The sequence below is a fragment of the Asterias rubens genome, chromosome 9, assembly GCF_902459465.1.
Source record: "Asterias rubens chromosome 9, eAstRub1.3, whole genome shotgun sequence".
NCBI classification, from domain to species: domain Eukaryota; kingdom Metazoa; phylum Echinodermata; class Asteroidea; order Forcipulatida; family Asteriidae; genus Asterias; species Asterias rubens.
Genome location: NC_047070.1, coordinates 19754873 through 19777756, shown reverse-complemented (window position 1 = coordinate 19777756; position 22884 = coordinate 19754873). Strand labels below are relative to the sequence as shown.

General features: G+C 39.6%; 3 protein-coding genes across 3 annotated transcripts; 1 reads left to right on the top strand and 2 right to left on the bottom strand.

Moving 5' to 3' along the window:
* Window positions 1-145: 145 nt before the first annotated feature.
* LOC117294765 (MICOS complex subunit Mic60-like) lies at window positions 146-12477 on the bottom strand. Its single transcript, XM_033777281.1, has 13 exons — window positions 12390-12477; window positions 9666-9772; window positions 7114-7344; window positions 5860-5992; window positions 5270-5465; window positions 4842-4978; window positions 3657-3760; window positions 3293-3431; window positions 3087-3210; window positions 2659-2882; window positions 1623-1851; window positions 1136-1219; window positions 146-883 (listed from the first exon to the last, which is right to left on the bottom strand). The coding sequence occupies exons 1-13, from the start codon at window positions 12426-12428 to the stop codon at window positions 360-362; spliced, it is 2271 nt and encodes a 756-aa protein (XP_033633172.1). The 5' UTR covers window positions 12429-12477; the 3' UTR covers window positions 146-359.
* Window positions 12478-13188: 711 nt separating this feature from the next.
* On the bottom strand, window positions 13189-16443 carry LOC117295127 (G-protein coupled receptor moody-like). The gene has a single exon (XM_033777692.1). It carries the CDS (start codon window positions 16243-16245, stop codon window positions 15109-15111), a length of 1137 nt encoding a protein of 378 aa, XP_033633583.1. The 5' UTR covers window positions 16246-16443; the 3' UTR covers window positions 13189-15108.
* Window positions 16444-19148: 2705 nt separating this feature from the next.
* Window positions 19149-20626, top strand: LOC117294844 (transcription factor IIIB 50 kDa subunit-like). Its single transcript, XM_033777380.1, has one exon. It carries the CDS (start codon window positions 19149-19151, stop codon window positions 20469-20471), a length of 1323 nt encoding a protein of 440 aa, XP_033633271.1. The 3' UTR covers window positions 20472-20626.
* Window positions 20627-22884: the final 2258 nt, after the last annotated feature.

The window sequence follows — 22884 nt, the reverse complement described above, 5'->3', positions numbered from 1 at the left end:
ATCTTAGTTGTGGGAATTTGGCAAAGCTTCAACAAGGGGATATAGGCCAAGCTGGCAACAGCCAATCTCTCTCATACAAACATTAAAGTATGATTATCAATTGCACAAATCAACAAATTGTGATACAGTAACTAGACAACACCAATTCTATTCATAGTGAAATCAGTGGTTAGCCTGGGGGATTCGAACCCACAACCTTGTCAATGCAAGTCCTGCAGTCTCACCAAATGACCTTGTGAATTTATGTCCACTTGTTGGATTAAAACCATGCATTCAATTGACTTAAGGCTTTGGCATAAATCCGAAGGAAAGTATTTAAGGAAAGAATCAAGAACAGTTCAAGATCACTCTGAATTCACTCAAAAGTTAAGACCCCCAAGACCCGAGGCTGAAGCGTGTGCCGACAGTACAGTGGCTGCTTGGCTGGTTTCCAATAGCAGCCTGGCCTGTTCCAGCCAATCAGCGACCACCTTACGCGGCATCCCTTTTAGCTGGTTGACATACCGTACCGCCTGCTCCAAATCCCCCTGCTCCATGTGATAAGTGGCGTAGTCCAGTATCTTAAACGTGTCCAGACTGTCTGGCTCAACCTCCTGGTCGGGGTGGGGTGGGGGCACCAGCTTCTCGCTGAGTACCAGCAGAGACTGGAAGAACGAGACGACATAGGTGAAGAGGCCGCTGCCAGACTCCTCCACCATGGAGACGCGTCGGCAGACCCTCTTGACGTGGTCCCAGCGCTGACGAAGCGTTTCTTGGCTGTGAATACCCTTCGTCAGAGCAGTGTCAGGTATGGATTTGACGATGTCACCTACGAAGGAATTGCCTTCTGACGCATCTAAGACAGCTACAACTTCATTGGCTAAAGGTGTAGGGGTGCCATTACCTGTAAGATCAAATCAATAATACATAGGTAATGGAAGTTATTTAAAGTGGCTAAGTAAATATCATATAGGGTAGCTTGCTTTCTTTCAAATGAAGAAATCAAATACTTTGTGTGCCATTACCTGTAAGATCAAATCAATAATACATAGGTAATGGAAGTTATTTTAAAGTGGCTAAGAAAATATCAAATAGGGTAGCTTGCTTTCTTTCAAATGAAGAAATCAAATACATTGGTAATTCTAACTAGACTCACCTGATTCTATGGTTCGTTTTAATGTTTCACTGGCAAGCCACAATTCTTGGGCCTTCTTTACTTGTTTTTCCATACTAGCACGACCTGAGACAACAATAAAAACACATTGTCTGGTTACAAATGATCCCATATCAATAATGAACCCCTCAAATCGCCACAACATTCCAGGAGCAAGCTTTAAACCAGGAACACCGAGGCGAACCCCTCCTCTTTTACAATGCATGGGCCCAAAGGCTTTACATCCCATCCGAAGGACAGGCAATCATGGTTAAGTGTCTTGCTTAAGGACACAAGTGTCACAACCGGAACCCAAACCCACACTCAGCCGATCAAAAACATCAGAGCTTGGGCCCTGTGCTCTTATCTGTTAGTTGACATAAACTTCAAACCGCTGTCTTAAAGAGTGTCTAACTTTGTTCCAACGCCTTGAACACCTTTAAGGTGGATACTTCCGCTATATAAGACTTGACTATATTATAATTCTAACCTTCCACTGCGGCCTGTACACCCTTTAGAGTAGCCAAGGAACCTGCTAGTTTCTGGTGGTAATTGTCTTGCTCCTGGATGCGGATTTCTCTCTCATGTTTCTGCAGCTCCACCTCAAACTCCTTGACTTGCTGGCGTAGGACGTCACTAAGGTGGTCGCTGTGAGCAGCAGCTTGACGACGAAGCTGGGTACGCATCTCCTTTTCGCTTTCTTGTTTTGCCTGATCTATCTGTAAAGAAAATGTAAAAGAAAATAGGCGTAGTAATAACAATACTAATTAACGCTTAAAGTGCATATCACTGTGAGATCCCTATGTTTGTTTATTTTTGGCCTGTCGTTGGTCTGTTTTTGTTTTGTTTTTGTTCTTGTGTTGACCCCCCCCCCTTTGTTAGTCGCTCCGTTCTTTGTATAGCGCCTTATAAATGCTTTGTATTATTATTATTATTATTATTATTATTATTATTATTATTATTATGTTTAGCTGTCAGTATTTTCCTACAAGGTATACGTGGAGCTACGTGTTGAAGTATAAGACATATTTATTTCATAGCACCATGTTATGGTTTACAAGGTGCAAAAAATAGTTAATAGCCTGACGTTTCGACCCTAGCAGAGTCTTTCTCGAATGCTAAATGACATTACAACAACCATGAACAGGTAACTAAGAATAACATAAAGCAGTGAGGTTTACAAGGTGCTGTGGTGCAATATGCAGCCAATCAATGGGGCGAACCCCTTCTCTTAACGATAATATAAGTGTACTTAGTTATTTTAAGCGCATTCTGAGAAAGTTTAAAGGAATGTTATTGGCCAAATGACCAGGCGTGGAATTCACAAACAGTTAAGAATAGTCTTATCTTGATTTAGGACGAGTTACTAGTCCGAACTTAAGACTAGCTATGCGTTTTTGGTATCTGTTAGGACTAATCCTAAGTTAGGACTAGTCCTAACTCTTTGTGAAAACGACCCCTGGTCACTGTAAAGCTCTTCTATACGGTTATTGTAAAATTCAACTATTTATTATTTTTATTATTACCTTCTTCTGTATCTCCATTGTGAATACTCCGTTCTGTCGTTCCAGTTCTCTATTGATAGCTTCGACGGTCTCTTCTTGTAGTTCTGTCTTCTGTTTCTCTAGTGCCTTCTCAATGTGCTGTTGCTCCATGGTGAGCAGTTCAGCAAGCTGATGCTGCAGCTGCTCAATCCGACGATGTCCGTAGGCAATCAGAGAGTTTAGCTCCTCCTCTGTCAGTTTCTTGTCTTTAAGATGAAATCAAAACCAATATTAAAAGAGAACAGACAAAGAATGTAATCAAATACCCTCATGAAAAGTACATCAATTCAAATTGATTGATTTAAACATTGCTATCATACATGAAAATTCCCTGGGATACCGGAGGTTCAAACCCACATAAGACTTGCACAGTCTCTTGAGGGGAAACATAAACAAGTAAAGATTATCACCTTTCTCTCCCAGCTTGACCTCTGGCATGAGGCTCTCTAACTCCTTAGTAAATTGTTCCTTGCTCTCTTGGATTAACTCATGAAACTCCTTCAGGATATTGGATTCCGACTGAGCTTTCACCACCTTAGGGGGTCAAAAGACAAAAATCAAGTACAAGAAGAAACAAAACCTTCTTAGAGAGATAAAGGTCAAAGGTCACACTCACCTCCGCTGTGGCACTATCTAGGTCATAGGTCATATCATTTAGATGTTTTGTGGCATCAGTGACAATCTGACTAGAGGGGAGCTTGGATTTGATTTCTTTGCTCTCATTGATCACCACCTGAAGTTTCTCCAACTCCATTCTGGAAACAAATATCAAATCTCTGTGATTCCTAGAAACTGTACAAAATTAATGGCACGTGATGCTTCAAAAATCTAATAATTATACACTGGCATTTAGAGGGTTAGGTATAACATCATTATCAGTACACCAAACAGTAAGGCTTGACAGTTTCCCCAAGGTTCAAGACCTACTTAATATCTTTCAAGTTAAGATTCCTTTACTGCTACAGTAACACTGAATTTACCTCGCCGCCTGTGAATAATCATCAGCCACCTTCAGAGCTTGTATCTTGGCTTCTGCCGCCTCTACCACTCGCCCCCACTGTTCATGCTTATCCTTTGTGTCACTCTGCACGGGAGAAAGACATATTTTAATATACTCTTAGCCAAACATCAACAAATAGGAACAAGAATAGGCTACCAAAACTAGTTAAGCAATATGTAACAAACAGTTGAAGACAATGACTGTATGAACTGTATAATTATCAGGAAATGTGTGTTTATAAATGGCACGTCAGCTTTTAATAAACTCTTAGCCAAACATCAACAAATCGGAACAAGCAGCATTGAAGCTCAGTATTGAATTGGCTACCAAAACTAGTTTGGTAATATTTAACAAACAGTTGAAGTCAATGAATGTATGAACTGAATATTTATCATGAAATGTGTGTTTATAAATGGCACGCCATAGGAGCTCAGTATTCAATTGGCCACCAAAGTATACCAAAACTAGTTTAACAGACAGTTAATAATAATAATAATAACAACAATAAGACTTGTAATGCGCACGTATCCACCCTGCTGCGTGTTCAAGGCGCAGTTGTAGTTCAGTGTTTCATTTCCTGAACATGCTCTCTCTTTGCCAGCCGCAAGAACTCGCTGCTTGGACAGAAGCTTCATCCACACTGCCGTCCCCCTATGGAACAGTCTTCCTGTCTCTGTTGTTGGCACTATCACTGAGGAAGGGATTCAGTCATTTAAATGCCGTGTGCATGGACACCTCCTTCTTGCATAATTCAGTGTTTCCTTGGTACCATATATCTTTGTTTTTCTGTTATTCTTTTCTGGTAATTCTGAGCTGCAGTGAACCATTTGATTAGCCCATCAGAGTTCTTCTTTTAAGATCCTTCAGTCTGATTCAAATTTCATTCTGTTCATTGACCATGTCAATGTCTGTTGGGCTATTGTTCACATTTGCTCCTTATATAAAAATGTTTAAAAAGTCAATGAACGTTTAAAACCTGAAATTATCATGAACATGTTTCTTAATTGCACAACATAAAATATATTAACGTAAACACAAAACTTGTGCAAGAATTTAGGCTACAAAAGACAACAAACTTGAAAATACAATTTTACAGATATGGATTGCAGAGATAAGACTCTCTGACAACTTGGCAAACAAGTGGCAAGGACCTGACTGATCCTACCTGGGATTCATCCATCGCTTCCTTCAGTCGTTCACGGTGCTCCGTGGTACGCAGGGCAGCCGTCTTCTGAGCCTTAATGGCATCATGAGTCAGCTGGGAGCTGATATTGGCTGTCGCATCAATGATGGCTTCATAGGCTGGAAATAAGAACATCAAGATGTCATCAATGCCTTACAGGGTTTGGCCTTTAGTTTCATACAATCTTTGGTTTCTGGAAAGCATTTTTATTCCTGTCAATGAGCTCTCAAGTGAGGGATTTGACTCACTCGCATTTGGCAACTGATAATTTTGAACCATGAAACGGAAATTGATGAATGAGGGCTTCATCCAACACAGAATAAATACATCCTGATAATGATGATTTTGATGATAAAGAAACCATATATTGTCAGCTGATATTATTATTATTATTATTATTTGAGTTTTACCAGCTAAGTCTGCAGCATCATCTATTTCCTGTTCAATGATTTTATTCTGAAGCTCCTTGGCTCGCTGCTCTTCTTCACGTTCTCTCCTTAGTCTCTCAAGACGCGACTCCTCTTTCTGTCTTAATTCTTCCTCCTTCTGTCTTAAATCTTCTGCTTTCTGTCTTGCTTCCTCCTCTTTCTTTCTTGCTTCTTCCTCCTGCATGGGAGACACCAATTAAGGGGCTTGGTCAAAAGACTAGTTAAAGGGAATGTATGCTTTTGAAATTTTCATACAGAATCCACAGGCTACTCTTGTTGGATTGGAACCCATGACCTTCAGCAATCAGGAGTAGATATCTTGGTGGTTAGATTACCAAACTTACGCTCTGACCAAAAGGCCAGCTCAAACCATTCTCTTCCAGCGGGAGGCAACAGGCCTGGAATTTCATCTTTGAGAGGGCAAGGCCGTTTTCAATTTGCAAAGGGCACTTCCGTTGTAAAATCTGAAAGTTTATGGGACACCTTTGAAGGGGCACCAAGGCCAAGACCAGGGACAACAGAGGCCATGGCCTCTTTGTAATATCAGGCCTGAAGTGAGTTCAACCACTAACCTTTTGGGTGTCAATCTGTTGAGATAAAATCATGTCCGAGCTAGCTGGTGTATCTGTTACTGCTGTTGCTGCCGCTGATTCGGAAACCAAGTCTGGCTCGTCAACTTTTGGTTTTGGGAACAGAAGTGACGGTCTGTATAATAATGATGATTGAAAAGTCAGAAAATTAGCAGGTGAGACAACAAATAGTTATGATAAGTTTGAAAAAATAAGTGCTTACCATACCTAAAGGTAGGGTCATGGATTGCTTTTTGTCAATGTAATGCTGATTTATAGGCAAAATATACAATAAAAGTCACCTACACGTATGAAAGAAAATTTCAGCTAAATACAATGTCTACATAAGTTTGTTGAGAAAACAGTAAAAAACTGTCTGCTTAATTTCATCAAGAACATCAAATCCATTCCATGATCATTGAGAGTGATGGTGGGTACCAACCACATCTTTGGCCGCACCATTCACAAACAGACACCATGGAAATGTTACCTCCAAAAGTTACCTTTATAGGTGAGTTTTGGAGTTTCAAATTTGTTGACATATTGTTATTGATTTCTAATCAATGGGGTCATTGCAGAGGCCATCATTTCGCAGGTTGCTTTACAAGCACTATCATCTTTTCACAAAAAGGCTTTCAGATCAAACTTACACAATTTTGTTAAATGGGTCATTGCCAAATTATGACCCTACCTTTACAAAAACAAAAATGATAGGAAGTAAAGAGACTGGTGACACTAAAAAGGAAGTCATCAATATTCTGTCTTGCTAAGATATCCGATTCAATCCAAACGTTTATAATCTTAAATCAGATCATTACATCAACCATACTTCCTTAATGACATAAGTCAATCCTATTTCCTTGAAACTTTTACAGAGTACCGGGCTTGTCACGGAATGTCAAACAGTATTTGAAAACTGTCACAATCAGACCAGTGTGGTCTGACATCAGATATGACGCCCTATCCCAAAATATCAAATACCAATCAATCAGTCTAAATCAATCAGTCAATCAAGCAATCAATAAAACAAGCGTTCATTCAATATTTATTTATCTGGACAATATGATTTTTATAAAAGATATTGATATTTATCAAAAGGGCAATCATTTAGAGATCCTCATCCTTAACCTTTATGAATAAATCACACTTAAAAAAGCACTTAATTGCGACAAGCTAAAAACAAGAGATCACAGAATATCATAAATGTAGTTGGATGCTTTGAGATGGTTAGAGCGATAACACTATGAAAAAACTCACAGATTTGAGAAACCTCCTCCCCTCAGCCCCGGCAACACCTCCATGACTTTCTTGTCCTCATCATCGTCATCGTTGAATAGATACGGGGAGAAGCCGATGAGGATCGGCCAGTTGCTCTCCACCTGCTTCCGGAACTCAGGGTTGGCCCTAGCATAGGCAACAGCTCCTACCATCGTCCCACCAGTTACAAGAACAGTGCCTGCCAGAAACTTCAGGAACCGCCTGCCTGACCTTTTGAGAAAGAATGTCAGTCAGGTAGTCAGGAAAGGTGAGAGACATTATCAAATAAAATAATAACAATAATGTGTAAATATTATGCCATTTTTTCAAGACAAGTACATTTTTTCAATCCTCTATTGACAAAGTATATAACACATTATGTTTCCTAAAACTATGTATAGCATTACCAGCCTAGTGGGCGCACAGGTACATGCAAATTTCAGCCGAAAAGCAAACAAACAAAGCCTTTTTCTTCCTTCTTTTTTACTTATTTCACACAAAAATTTATGATCAAATTTTAATATTGTTTTATGAAAGATGGACAATTATCAAAAAGCCTTCCGGCCACTTCAATGTGAGGACTAACTTTGTGTTATCAACAAATTAATCAACTGTCACCTAAGGGCACATTTCCACCTACTCCTGGGGCTAAAACAGACATATCCGTAACCCCCTTCAGTCTGTAAGACAGTACAGACCATCCAGTAGGAGCCCTTGATCAAGGGCATTTAAGTATCATGACCGGGTATCAAACCCAAACTCTGCTGCTGACAACATCAGAGCTTGGGTCCGGTGAACCAGACTACTAAGCCACAAAATGCCACAAAAGGGCCGAGCGGAAAGTCTTTGTGTTTCTGTCCATCGGAGTGTGGGTTTGAGTCCCAGTCGTGACACTTGTGTCCTTAAGCAAGACACTTTGAACATTGCTTCGTCCTTCGGATGGGACGTAAAACCATTGGTCTTGTGTAATGTGTAATGCACGTAAAAGAACCAAGTGCACTTTATATCCAAAATAGAAGGGGGGTAGCCCAAATGTTCCTGGTTTGATTGGCTGCATATTGTGCCACAGCACCTTGTAAACCATTACATGGTGCATGAAAGGAATAGGTCTGCACTTTATATCCAAAATAGAAGGGGGGTAGCCCAAATGTTCCTGGTTTGATTGGCTGCATATTGTGCCACAGCACCTTGTAAACCATTACATGGTGCATGAAAGGAATAGGTATCATACTTCAAATCGTAGCTCCACATCCCTTGCAGGAAAAATATTGTGCGCTTTGATAAGCCCCTTAGGGGTGTGTTAAAGCGCTCTATAAGAACACAGTATAAATGAATTCCTAGTACACCTGGTAAACATGTAAAGAGTGTATTTGTTTGTTGTTTTTGTCTCCATTTGTCCCTGGCTATCTAGGTGTGAAACCTTGAGTGCTCGCTAAACACAGAACCTTCAAAGCTCTGTAGTAAAACACCACCTGTTAACCTAACCACACACAGAACCTTATAGGCGGTTGCCACATCAACCGCCCACCCACATAAACAACATGAAAGCATGTTAACTTGACCTCCAAGTTTGTATCCTTGGAATCTTTGATCAAAGTACAATGTACTGTTTGTTTTTCCTCAGCCCTGCTTCGAAGAAAACAGAGCGAGCCAAATCATACTAATTCATGACCTATTGCCAAATCAAATTCCATCCAACAAATGTCCTTGCCAACTCAAATATTCCCAAAATAAGCACATGCTTGTTGCAGTTATGAACATTTTATACTGGTGACTGCTCAATGTTTTGAAACAAGCCTATGTTCCGTTAACCCCTTGTGATTTACACATTACGATTAAGGTTAGGGTTTGAGTTTGGGTTATGGTTACGATTAGGAAAAAGCACAAGTGGCGGAACATTTGGGTGTCGGAACATAGGTATCTTATCGTCATAATTATTAGATTCAGATCTCAGACTTTGGTTTTTATTTATTTTATAATGCATAGAATTCAAGCTCTGGTGGTTAAGTCGTCAGTGTGTAGGTTCGAATCCTGGTAATAACACATGTGTCCTAACGCAAGAGACTTTACTGTAATTGGTTCTCTTCATCAAGGCACTATACATGTGTACCTGGGTACCTGTGAGGAGAGAGGTTAATGTACTGTTTGAAAAAGCCTTCAGAGCAACATGGCAGCCCTGAGCTGTATACTCTCCAGGAAGCTGAGAAACATTACAGGGATGTTATGGCCCAATGACCAGGGGTGGATTTCACAAAGCGTTAAGACTAGTCTTATCTCGATTTAGGATGAGTTACTCACCCTAACTGAAGACTATCTACTTATTTTTGATATCTCTTATAGGACTAGTCCTAGATATTTTGTGAAGTCGACCCCATGTAAAGTGCATTAATATGTTATTTTAAAATGCGCCACATACATGTAAGAACTACATGTACATGAAGTTAACATTACAATGGTGGAAATATTTGATGTAAATATATATTTTACTTGACATCATTCATTAGAGAAAATCTCCAAAACAATTAGGATAATTTCTCTTATTAGTAACTTACTTTTTGGGTGGAGGAAGAGGTGGAGGGGCAGGAGGGGCTTCTGCTTTCGTGCAAAGTTGACATCTTGATGGGAGCTTTAACCTCTTCCCAGCTAGGCTGCAGGCGCACTACAAACATAAATAAAGAATAATGAGTTATAAAATGTGTTCATCAAACAGTTTAAAAGCCCAATTCTACTGAGCAAAAAGGTGCACATATGACATGGTATTTTGGCTGGTAACTCATTTCTACTAGAAAATGTTAAGTGGTTTCAAGCCATGTTTTGTGTAAGCCTACTTTTATGAAATTGGGCTATGAAATGGAGGTGCAAGGCATGTACAATGTAGTAATTATTACTAATTATCTATATGAGGTTTGCCCGTCCCCCATACCATCACTAACTAATCATCAAAATTTGACCCTAACCCTAGCAGAGTTATTCTAAAATGCTATTTTAAATTACATATGAATGCTTTATAGCACTAAACTAAAAACTAAACTTACATGTGTAAGTGGTAGGGATGGGAAAACAATTCACTTTACAAGTGCCCTGGTCATTGGGCCAATAACATGTAGTCTTTGCGCTCCAAAGGCTTTTTAAAACACTATATCAACCACTACCCTTGCAGGTACCCATTTATACCCCTGGGTGAAAAGAAGCAAATTACAGTAAAGTGTCTTGCCCAACGCTACAAGTGTCATGACCGGGATTCAAACCAACATTCCCATTATGACTTAACCACTTAAATTTGATGCTGTAAATCCCTTGTCCATGACATCCCACATGGTGGATTCTACAGACCCATGTATTGCAATCATTTGAACATCTACACCAAACCTTGTATGTAACAGGAGGACTACATTGTACAAATGCTGTTTGAGAACCAAGTCCTTTATTCATCACATCCATGGGTTTTTCTCAATAAGTCCCTTTTTCATGGTTGTTGACTAATAGTAATAACAACGAACAGTGCATTCTTTATTGACTGTGGGACTGTAGCGGGTAAGTCCCATTCAGAAGTCAACAAAATCTTTTGTGCCACCGAAATGTGATTGTATAGGTAGTAGTGCTAGTGTACGAAAGTGACAAAAGTCCTTTTAATTTAAAACTTGCTGGTTTCCTCTTGGCATGCTTGGTCTAAAGATAAAGCCCACAGCACCCAAATTATGAGCCCTGGAGCTGATTTATACTTGGTGCGATATGTAAAAAAAAAAAAAAAAAAAACTGTTGTATTTCTAACATTTGTCTTCCTCTTTTCCCCCCGAGTGTCACAGAAGAAACTGGTAACAACACACTACACAGTCACACCAGAAACCGGCGATAACTTTCCGTATGTCTCATTGAGTTGAGGTAAATTAGACACTATATTATTTCATATCGAATGAAAAATTGGTGCCACCACTTTTTCATTCGAAATAAAATAATATATCCTGGTGTCATGTGTTTTCAATAGGATAACAGAAAAAAATTTCACAATCCAAAACTGAAAGGGTTTTTTTCAAGTCATCTATCCAATTTTTTAACAATAACACTTACACTTCATGGTGTGTTTAAATTTTTTTTAATTTTTGGTTTTACGTTGCAAGAGACAGTTCGCCATTAACAGTGCTTATGCATGCATGACATTGGAGCAACGTCATATGTTTTCACACCTTTCATTGGTTGGTATTTTATTGAATATTCAGAAGCTAGTATGGCGTGCAAAATAAATCAAAAATATTATTCAATTACTACTTAACAAATTTAATTACATTTTTGTCCTAAGGTATTATGGCTACTATATAAGAATCCAGAGATATCATAATGCATTAAAGTAAAACACCCCACTCCCCTTGAAGCACACACACTTCATAAAAATCTGTTTTCCCCCATTTCAGACAGTAATGTTTGGTTTCAGGAGATAAGAAACCATTGTATGATAATTTCTCTTTAATGTAGACTTAATATTTATTACGCTTATCGGAATTTATTGCAGTAAAAAAATTGTTGTAATTTTCACTTAAATAGTTAAAATATTTGAATTTTTTCCCCATATTGGCACACCATTTTGTTTTGAACTTTCATTTGAATGTTGGCATAATAATGCACTAGTGATTTGTACCGAAAATCAATCATTTTATAAATGTTTGAGCATCAACCAACGACAGGAAACTTTATTCTCAGCATGATTAAGCCTGATGAAAATCAGGTTGGATGATGTTTCTTTGACTCATTTGAATGTTGGCATAATATTAATGCACTAGTGATTTGTACCGAAAATCAATCATTTTATAAATGTTTGAGCATCAACCAACGACATGAAACTTTATTATCAGCATGATTAAGCCTGATGAAAATACAGACCGTGAGTAAACTGCATAGATTCTGTCACTGGTGCAGCTTGCACAATCTCGCGGTAAACGGGAATCAAAGTTTGGGTTCGAAAACATACAAGGGGCGATAACGTATTACGCTACGATATCCCTTTTTGTAAAAATGAGTGAAAAAGTGGTGGCGCCATACGGAAAGTTATCCAAACTTTTCCTAACATTAAGTTAGGACTATAAATTCTTGCATTGCATGCAAAAATGCAACTGCAATTGCAAATGCAAAGCAATGCAAACACGTCCGGAAACTAGGCAACAGTTAAAAGCGTCCCGATTTTTACCTTTAGTTTTATAATTTATGCATCTTCTAAAATTTCCTCACACAAGATTAACCGGACCCAATTCTAATTAAATATACATTTAAAAAACGTTAAATACCTTAATTCTGCATGATGTTTGCGTTGTTGAACGCCACATTTTGCCGGACGTTGAAAGAGAGAGAAACCTCCAAGTTCCAGATGTGACCTTTGACCCGAGAGCATGTGCGGCCGCGCCTGCGCTGTATGTCAATTAGTTTCCATGCTCTAAAAGTGGGGCGGGGTCACGAAAAGTTTTTTCTATGATACAATCAACTTTAAAAAAGCCTTTTGAGAAATTTTTCGGAAAGTTTGAAAAATAATATAGTTAGGCGGCCATACCAAAACGTTCGGTCTGCTTTTTAGTCTAATATCAGTTTTATTGGAGGAAGTTTTAGGCGAAATAGTCACGGATATTTTTGTAGTTTATGACCACTGTTATGGTTGCCTCCAAATTGCCTTTAAAAGCTGCCTCGTGACAGGGCACTGAGAGTAGCTTAGATTATGATTGTTTTTATGATTATGATTATATCAGTGGGAAACTTGTTTAAACAAAAGCCTTAACAATTGCACTGACTTCCTCAATAGATGTCTCGAGACAGCTTCCTCTCTGTGTCATGCTGTGCATCCGTGTTGTGTTTCGGATGATCACATCCCGCCCTTATGTGTGAATAAAATATCCGGAATGCAAGATACATTAATAATGAAGTCTTATATATTTTTATATCCACATAACAATCATCAAAAATGTGGATGTCTCCCAATGGCACATGCAAGAAATAAAAAAAGGAGTGCTATAAAAATTATGTCAAAGCAGAGGTTTAACAGAAAGCAACAATAATACGGCCGAGCACGGGGGCCTTTAATCAACATTTTGCAGCAACACATTTCGGTTTTAGATTTTTTTTTTCTGATTTATTATTGTTTCCAGAGCGTTTACCAAAGAAAATATACAAATCAAAGAAATTGACAGGTAAATAAAAACAATGATAGATATGAGAAATCTTGTTTATATAACTAATCGAGTTTCCTGAACAGCTATTTAAATCTGGTTGTGGGTGAGAGCGTTTTCAGGCCCAGTTTTAAAACATTGTCTTCTATTTCAGTTTGTTTGATCTTGGACTTTCGTTTTGCTGTGAGATCAACAAATTGTATCAAATCGTATCATTCCCGATGCAAGGGAATGTTGGAAATGCAACACAAAACAGCTATAACCTTTTGAGGAAAGAAGTATCAACTTGGCACAGCGCCCCAGTTGGAATAGTGGACAACGTATACTGTACACAAATGTCAAACATAGAACAGCAAAGCGAAACAATACTTTCCGATATAAACGTACTTCCTGGTATCCTTTTGCATTATATTGATGACAAAATGAAAAAAATATTAAGTCTTCAGTGGGCCTCGGGCCTCGTGACAATATAACAATAAACGCGACTGTTCTCATGATTGCAAAATAATAATAATCAATCTTTGATTATAACAGTAAATTATACATTAAAAAATATGTGGCCATTTCACATAATTAATTTTAAAACATTTTCTTTTTATATAACTAACACAATTTAACTTTCTATAATGAAAAGTATGCTTTCTGATTAAACTTTCAAATTCGCTTAAATATTAAAGAGATGACAATTCAAATGAAGATCATAATGGAAGATGAATAAAGATTCATATTATAGCTGCTAACTTACAAGCAAAGAAGAAAAAACACTGCTTGTTTTTTGTTGAACATTGCGAAAGTTTAAATTGGGTCTAATGCCCTACTTCCCATATTGAATTGAATCCAACACAATATATATCGTGCTCTGGACGATTTGTAAACACTACATGGCGTTTCGGTTTGATACAGTACAGTTTCTATTGGATTTAGATAAACAAACAAAACACTTGTTTCCCTATCATTGTGGTTTTTGTTAATATATGTGACTGCCACTAATATTAGTGAAGAGAATCTTATTAACACTGTGTTTTTAGGGGGACGTTTCCCCACACTCACCAATCACCATCATGTGACTGGATAGTCAACATTCCAATGTGAGATAATGGAGTTACTAACCAGTTTTGTTTTTGATTAATACTGAATTGGCAAAGGAAAAACTGTCTCCCAAATACCAGCAAATACATTTTTAGACTTTATACCAAACCTAAACAAGCAGTGCCATCAGGCCGTGTCCGAATGGGTGACTTACGGCTACGACTGTTGCTAAGGACTTTCCATATACTTCAACGCATAATGACGAGAGGTTCACGTCGTATACCTGTAGCCGCAGCCGTATACTCACCAACTCGGATACGGCCAACAAGTCATCAGAATTAAACTAATGGTCACACTGTCGAGAAAGCACAATACAATGGTGGAGCTTTCTATAGATTATTTACCCCGCTTTTTCTACTGAACACTCACAAGCTTGACTATAAATAAAGAATTTGTGGAATTGTTTCCTCGATGGTTGTCAAAGGGAAATACTTCTCAGAATATTAGTTTTTGCAACGGGGACAAAGGTTCAATAACAGACAACAGTCACATTTGAAGAAGAAAAAAACATTGTATTGGACATATCTAACTCCCTTTAAAGCTGCAGTGTCTAACGACTTGTAAATTACGCCTCTGGCGTCCATGGTCATTAAAATATCCATTAAGCCCCTTTCACACGACATCAATTTTAACAAGGCTACCTTGCTTTTTTTAAAGCATGTTGCGGAATTTTACACAACGCCTCGTGTAAAGTTGTAAAGTTTCAGAACCATGCTCAAATTTAAACAAGGTACTCTTGCTAGTGTGAGTTTTCACGCTTTTAGGCGTTCTGGTTCATCTTTTTCCGGAGATAGCGAAGTGTTTTAGACGGTTGTGGTATTTCGCTCCATCGACACCGCAGCATCGGCCGGAGAACCTTCTTGAATTGAGGGTGCTTAGAGGCATAGATGATTGGATTCACGCAGCTGTTGCAAATCAGAATGGTTGCGCCGTACAGGGCGAATGCATCGTTGGCATTCGGGATGAACAAGTAGATGAAGTAAGGGGAGATCAACAGCATGAAAGCACAGCAAGTAAGAAAGAGATTCTTGGTGATCTGGAGTTGATGGCGACTGATTTTGCGTTTCTCGACCATGGTCGCGTCTGATCCGGTCACGGACATTGAAGCAACACTGGTGCCACTTGCTTCAATGGGATCCGCTGACAATGTGGCGCTGTTACTCTTTTTCTGTTCTATCTGCCTCTTGAAGTGACGTCTGATGTGGATATAGATGATGATGTAGCTGATGAGAACAGTGACCATGGGGATGGGGTAGAACCCGATGGTCTGTGCGAGGTTGTACTTGGCCGCCTCTTCATGCAGGTCATCGTCAGTGCATGTGTTGAACTTGAGATCGTGCCCCAGGCTGCCGATACCAAGTGTGAGCGGGAGCAAGATGACGGTGAATGGGATGGCCCATGAGATGAAGACGATGCCGACCATCGAACAGGGAGTGAAGATCCGCCTGTAGATGCCAGGGCGGGTGATTCTGACCAGGCGGTTCACTGAGATGAGAGCCAGAATATAGAGGCTGGCACCCAGGCCGGTGTGCCACATAAATGCCGCTATTTGGCACGGGACGACGGTCCGGAGGGGCCAGGTCCCGTTGCCGATCAACGCAATGACAGTCCAAGGAAGAGACAGGCTCGTCCATAGGTCAGCCACGCTAAGATTGACCACCAAGACGTTGGTCATCGTACGGACGCTCTCGCTCAGGACCGCCGAAAGGATGACCATGAAGTTACCTGCGATTCCCAGCACTGCGACCAGGATCCACCAACAGGCAATGAACACCAGCACTCCGTACGAGTGAAGTTCCACAGCTGCCGGTGCTACACTGCTTGCAGGAGGGGATGTAAAGTTACCCTCCGTAACATTTACTGTCAAAGACATTGTTATGTTGGGTAGATCAGCCATGTTCCCCAACCAGTACCTCAATCCGTGTCTTTGCCCTCGGCTGGGGAGTTACAGAATAAAAGCTGTGCGAGAAAATGATTTTACAAATCTGCACTACTGTACTTGTGTATGTAACAACATCAGACGCACAGGCATGTATGGAGCTGTATGCCCAGAACCAATCCAACCAGAATATTCAACAGGAAGTGGTACAATGAATGTTATCCTAAATTAATTCATTGTCATCGTCAAGCTTGAGATGCCGTGCACTAGTTTAGTTGTAATTCATGATAGTACAATACTGAGAGCCAGGATTATAATAAGTTGGTTTACAATGTAGCTTTCAGATATCATTAGCTACATTTGATATCGCCAAGTCTTGATACCATAGCCCTATTTGACATAAATCACACCTGGTGGTGTGTTCACACGAAGGAAGATAACTTGTGTTCTATGTTACTCTAGTGCTTTTGCTTAAGTCAGTTTTCTCAACTATTAGCAGATTGATATTAAAGTAATTTTTTAACGCCATTTTGTGTGATTTCATTGATAAAGCTTATCCTGCCATAGTGCCGCTTTAATAATTATTGGACCGTGTCTGTTGTCCTGGGCTTGTGTGCGTGATGCTATTTTAAGCATTAAAGGCGCATAGCCTTCGCCATGAAATTACATCTGTCTTTTAGAATTCAGGAAGTTTTCAATGAAACATCAAAAAAGAAAACAGGATATCCTAAAAATGGCTGGGTTAGAAATCGGTAACCCACGAGTGAACCGCAAGCCGGTGTGGCCTTGGGCCGCGTTCACCCTTTTGTTCGACGGTATCGTTTTGGTTTAGGATGCAACATTATATTTTTGATTGTGCGTTATTTGATTATGTAAATTTCTTGGTTTTTGTCACTCATAAGAATAGTCCCGTTAACTTTTTAATCTCCATTGTTCGGTCAGCTGTTAGTATCATTTCCTTTCTTCATCCGTGACCGTGTTGGGAATTTCTGGGTCTTACGTATAATTACAAGAAACAAACCGGAGGCTCGGGATGTGGAGAGAGAACAATAGTGCAACAACCATAGACAATGCGTCGGGCAGTCGCCGTTTATTAATAATAATACTTTGGCGGCTTACAGCGCAATTACCATTCGTTATAGGCGCTTTATCATTCAATATTTTCCTGCGATGTAAAATAATCTGACTATACGTTTGAATTATGAGACCAAAAACCCGGCCAGTCGTTGGGCCCCCGCACCAAGGCCCCTGTGCCACCCTTGTTCCGTTCTCATTGCGCGGTCTGCGCTCCCATCAACATTGACCGGGAGCCCGCGGAGAGAATGTTCATTGTCACTGGGGAATGTTTGTTGTCCGTTGCGAATGGGTGGCCCAAGATGTTGGCCAGGATTGTAGGCCCTTACTCCTTTTACGGAGCACCGTATAAGTGGTTCAATATGCAGCCAATCAAACCAGGAACAGCAGGGGTGAACCCCGGCCTTTTTGATAAGATTGCCGCCCTGTGCTCACGTGCGCAATACACAACAGACGGGACCAACGACTTTACGTCCCATCCGAAGGACGAAGCATCATGCACAACCAAAGGAAAATGAGATCCTGCCTAAGTTTGGTTCATTGTAAGGATGCACCAATGATACTAAAAAAAGGGATGCACGTAGAACATCATAGCCCAATCTATTGACTGAAACAGACATAATTAATTTGTACTCCTTTTTGCCTACGATAGCGAACTGATTAGGTAACTTTGTTATTCAACAGACAAAATGCGGATACTGTGTTTAATCAACCAAGTTTAAATTATATTCCCAACCCCGGCTTTTGACAGATGCCGATGTGGCACCCCCCCCCCCCCCGCGATTCTGTCTCCCCACCCCCACCCCCAATATTAATTTACGTCACAGCGCCCTCAAGTGTCAGAGTGGAAATCGTGTTTATAACGTTTGTTTTCTTGTCCATGCACTGTCTGTGTGTCGTCTGTCACACTGCACTACTGTCGCTGGTGTGGTAAGTACAAAGTAGTTAATATCAAACTTGTGACACTGGGTGAGCTGTATGGTTTACCAGTCGTGAAATTGAAGGTTATTGAACTGCTAAATTGCTATTTGTTTGTCTTCACTCTCTCTCCGACTTTAGTTAGTCTTTTCATTTGTTCAATCAAAAATGACTGTCACAGTCAGTCATGTATTTAATGGGATAACTTTCCGTATGGCGCCACCACTTTTTCACTCATATTTACAGAAAGGGATATCTCATTGAGGTAAATTAAATACTATATTATTTCATATCGAATGAAAAAGTGGTGGCGCCATACGGAAACTTTTCCATTTAATGTAGCTAGGACATGCGTTTTGGATTGGATGCGTACAATTCCTAGAACAAGTAACATTTTATTTTAAAAAGATATTCCAAATTTCAAAGTAAAAATGTTCAACTTTTCTTCAAATTCCTTTCTACCGAGCATGGCCATTTTGGATTGATCCTTGAACCATGCCTGGAAAGAGGTAGTTCTACCTCTATGCTTGACCCTAATCATGCGAATCAAGAGACGAGAATTAACAATCATATTCATCGAAATATAGCTTAGAATAAAAAAATGATGTCATCAGCCGGCCGGGGTTGAGCAAGGCTGCGAACAATTCAATGGTTGATAATGATATAAGTACCAAACAACACACTACATAAAATAAAAGCCCATTATACTAGCAAACAGTATTGTCGAGTAAAGTAGCCTAGTGTTGTTTTTCCTGACACTGTAGCTCAGGTCATACAGGTTGGACTCGCTACCCCATCTACTTTAATAGAGTTGGAATAGTAAAAAAGCTACTGCACTGCCACAGTCATGGTTCTTTCTTGTGCGTACATGTTTGGCATTATTTTTGAGCAGATTAATTAACTGCGTTTGTTTTTCTTATCAGGTAAAGATGGCGCCCCAAGCATGCCCAAGCTGTAAGTCTACCAACCTGACCGAGGACGATCATGGCGGAGAGACGCATCATGTCTGCAAAGATTGTGGTGAAGTCATCAAATCTACTGCCTCCTTTGAGCAGGATATGAACTACTGGAGTAGTGTGACTTTCTGCAATGCTGCGGGATCTCTACAGGGAACAGACTTTGGAAGATGTCGAAATAGTGCAAAAGTGGATCCAAACGGAGCTCCGAGAAAGCTGATACCGTGGCTGAAGTATGTGCGAGAAGTTTGCGGCATGATGAAGTTGACCTCAGAGATGCAGAAGGGAGCCACAGAGCTCTTCACACAAGCCTTCAATCATCCAAACTTTAGGTACAAGCAGCGAGTGAAGAAGCAAGGACTTTGCGGTGCTGTGATATTTGTTCTTTGCAGACGACAAGACTGGCCGGTGCTCTTACCAGATATCAGTGACGTTGTACAGTGTCCAAAGAGTGCCGTATTCAACATGTTGGAGTTGCTCAATCGCGATTTCAATATCAACATCAAACCCCAATCAAACTGTGAGGACGTTGTGACGTCAGTGCTCAAGAAATACAGACTCAGCGACGATACATTTAGGGAAAAGACGATCAAGCTGGTGGGCCTGGCAAAAGATGCGTGGATCACTTGTGGAAGATCCTATGATGCTATCATCCTTGGTGCTGCTTATCTAGTCTGGAAAGCATCTGAAGGCAAGGGAAAAGGCTCTCTATCTCAAGTTGAATTTAAAAAACGATTCAAAATTGCCAAACCCCCAGCTCAGATGACCAAACGTGTGGGAGAAATACGACAGGTTTTGAATCAGCTTTATCTCAAACTTCCATGGGTCAAATCGTCCGGTAAAGTCCGCACGGATACAGCGTTATGGCATCTTGATGACATTCTCAGCCATAAAAGATTTCTTATATCCAGGGTTGGAGCTCCAACTGAAGACGAGGACGCAGATGAAGTGGAGACAGATGAAACACAAAATGAGCAGACTATTACTAACCCATGCGGAGATGCAACAGTAAATAGTTCCAATCCTCCGTCGTCCAGAGGTATTCTACCACCGGCGTGTAGCATGAAAAGAAAAGCCAAGACGCGCGATACAGGAATGGAACCAGCGAGGAAAATTCCAACACTTGTGCCTTGGAACCCGGAGATGGAAGGCTTAGATGAGGAGTTAACTGAGAAAGACATTCCTGAATCGGAGATGCATCTTTATGTACGATCTCAAGAGGAGATAGAACAGTTTGTGACATTGCAGAATGATATGGGCTTATTGGATAGCGAAGATCAGGAGGATGCTTTATGACATAAAAAACAATAAAGGGGACCACTCTCTATTAGACCATCCATCATTTTGACTTTAAAAGTTTGTCCTAATAGTTCTAATTTTAAGTATTGTTTGAAGCTTTGCATGGTGTTGAGAAATACAAAGAAACTATTAATAAATAGTACACTTGCAGGTACAACCATGGGTAAATCTCTTTTGAGTGATTGTTGGCTCTGAAAAGCGTTGGTTTGGTCTCAGCATTTCAAACAGTATACTTTGCTCGTCTTCTTTCTCCTGAAGACGAGCAGAGTATACTGTTTGAAACGTTAAGACCAAACCAGCTCTTTTCAGAGCCAACACTCAGATTTACACATGGTTGTACTCGCAAGTTTACTATTTATTAATAGTTTCTTCTTAGTTCTAATTTTGTTTTAAGTGGCTGAAACCATTCAAAAATTGTTCCAACATGAACCTAGCAAATACCAAATTAGTGATGAATGCAAAGAGGTCCCTCAGGCATGGAATGTCATCTTTGAGAGGGCAGTGCTTGGGGCATTTCCATTGAAGGGGCAACAAGGCCACGATGTGGGGCAACACATGGCATGGACTCCACTGGCATAGCAATCCAGCCATAGATGTAGCTCTTATTCACCAAATTGGACACATCCTGATTTTGATTTTGATATGATGGTGTGTGTGGAGAAAAAAACCAATAAAAAGTGCCTGTAAACAAAAGCACATGAGACGCACACCAAATTCAAAGACATTTTTCAAAACATTTATTTCAAATTGAAGCACACTAAATTTTATTTGGCACCGGAAAGTTTCAATGCTGTACAGGATTAACAAAATTGAAGAATATAGTTATTTCAATCCATTGACCAACATTAAAGGAAGGTATTTCAATCCATTGACCAACATTAAAGGAAGGTTGGGAAATTCAGTACAATAAGAATGGGACAATTTTATCTTAGCGTAAAATACTGTACATGTTCACACGTTTACAAATATTTATATTGAAAAATAAAGGAAGGTACCATATTGGTTCACAGAACATGTGGCTTAGCAGGACTGGAAATTCATGGAGGTCAGAAAGGTCCCGTCACCCTGCTCTTTTTTACCCTGTATTTAAATATGTAAAGTTGATCTTATTTTGTTGTAAAGTTTTACTCAGTTGATCCAGTGGCTACAGGTTCAACTTCAATTTATAACCATCAATAACAATAGCTTAGCACAACCAAAATTATGCTAACTATAGAATGAGCTTCCCAGCCAAAATACCATGTTACACAAACAATCTTTGACTGGTAGCCTGCTTATTTTTGCTCAGCAGAACATTGATAAGCAACAATTTCTTCTCGAGCTTGTTAGCAGCTTTATGAAATTGGACCTTGGTATTGGCCTTTAAAATGTTCCCACAGACTTTTCTTCAGAAAAAAGCTTTAGGCCCATGGCTTTGGGAACTAAACTCCAGACCTGTAATGATTCTGATCCCAAATAATGTTCCCCTCACTGTTTCAAATCCTCTCTAAGTTAAACCCTGTATTTTGGACGAGAAACTAGTACATTGAGATACTAGTACATTTTTTTTCTCTGTAGACAAAGTGTCGTATGATATCACGACAAAAACACATTTTAAAAAAAGTTTTCAGTCTGGTGGTGTGTGCACTCATTATGTTGCTATTAATGATGTCGCACAAAGTGTTAGCTAAAGGGGTGTATGTTTTTTTGTTTTTTTTACACCCCTTTAAAAATGTGGATACCCTGTTTTATCCGTGATTGCAAGTGAACAATTTGAACACCCATTTTTAAAATTTCAGCAAATTTAGTCACCCTTTTGCCAAATCCTGGCTAAAATCTTGACATCACAAAAGATGACTGTTGTCATGATCATCCATAGAAGACCCAGTTACTGGGGCGCTGTACTCCCTTTTTCCCAAGTTGTCATTATTTGGCGTACTAGCGATAATGACACTTTTAAAAAAAAGGAGTTCAGCGCCCGAGTAACTGGGTCTATAACAAAACTCAAAACTCTTGATCATAACTGCACAGGAACGCGCACTGGTTTTCACATCAATAGACTAACGAGGGCGTCCATTGTGATGTGGTGGCCAGCGCGTTAAAGTGTGCAGTCACTATGTTTAGAGTTCATAATTCTATGTAAAGCCACAGGTCTGATTTGATCACAACAATAGTCTCCCTTTAAATGAGGTGACTTCTAAACGAAGTTTTTGAAAAACAAGAATTATGCACTCATTACCAATAGAGGGCAGTAATAGATGTAAAACAATCACATAGTCTGAATATGAACAATACAATCATAAACATACAATGAAGCAGCTAGTAAAATTTAGTCTAAAGCTCCCATTTTAAGTTAAAATTATACATTGTTAAAAAAATTTAAAAAATATTATGTTTGAGAGCTGCAAGTATAAAGAACTACGAAATGTCC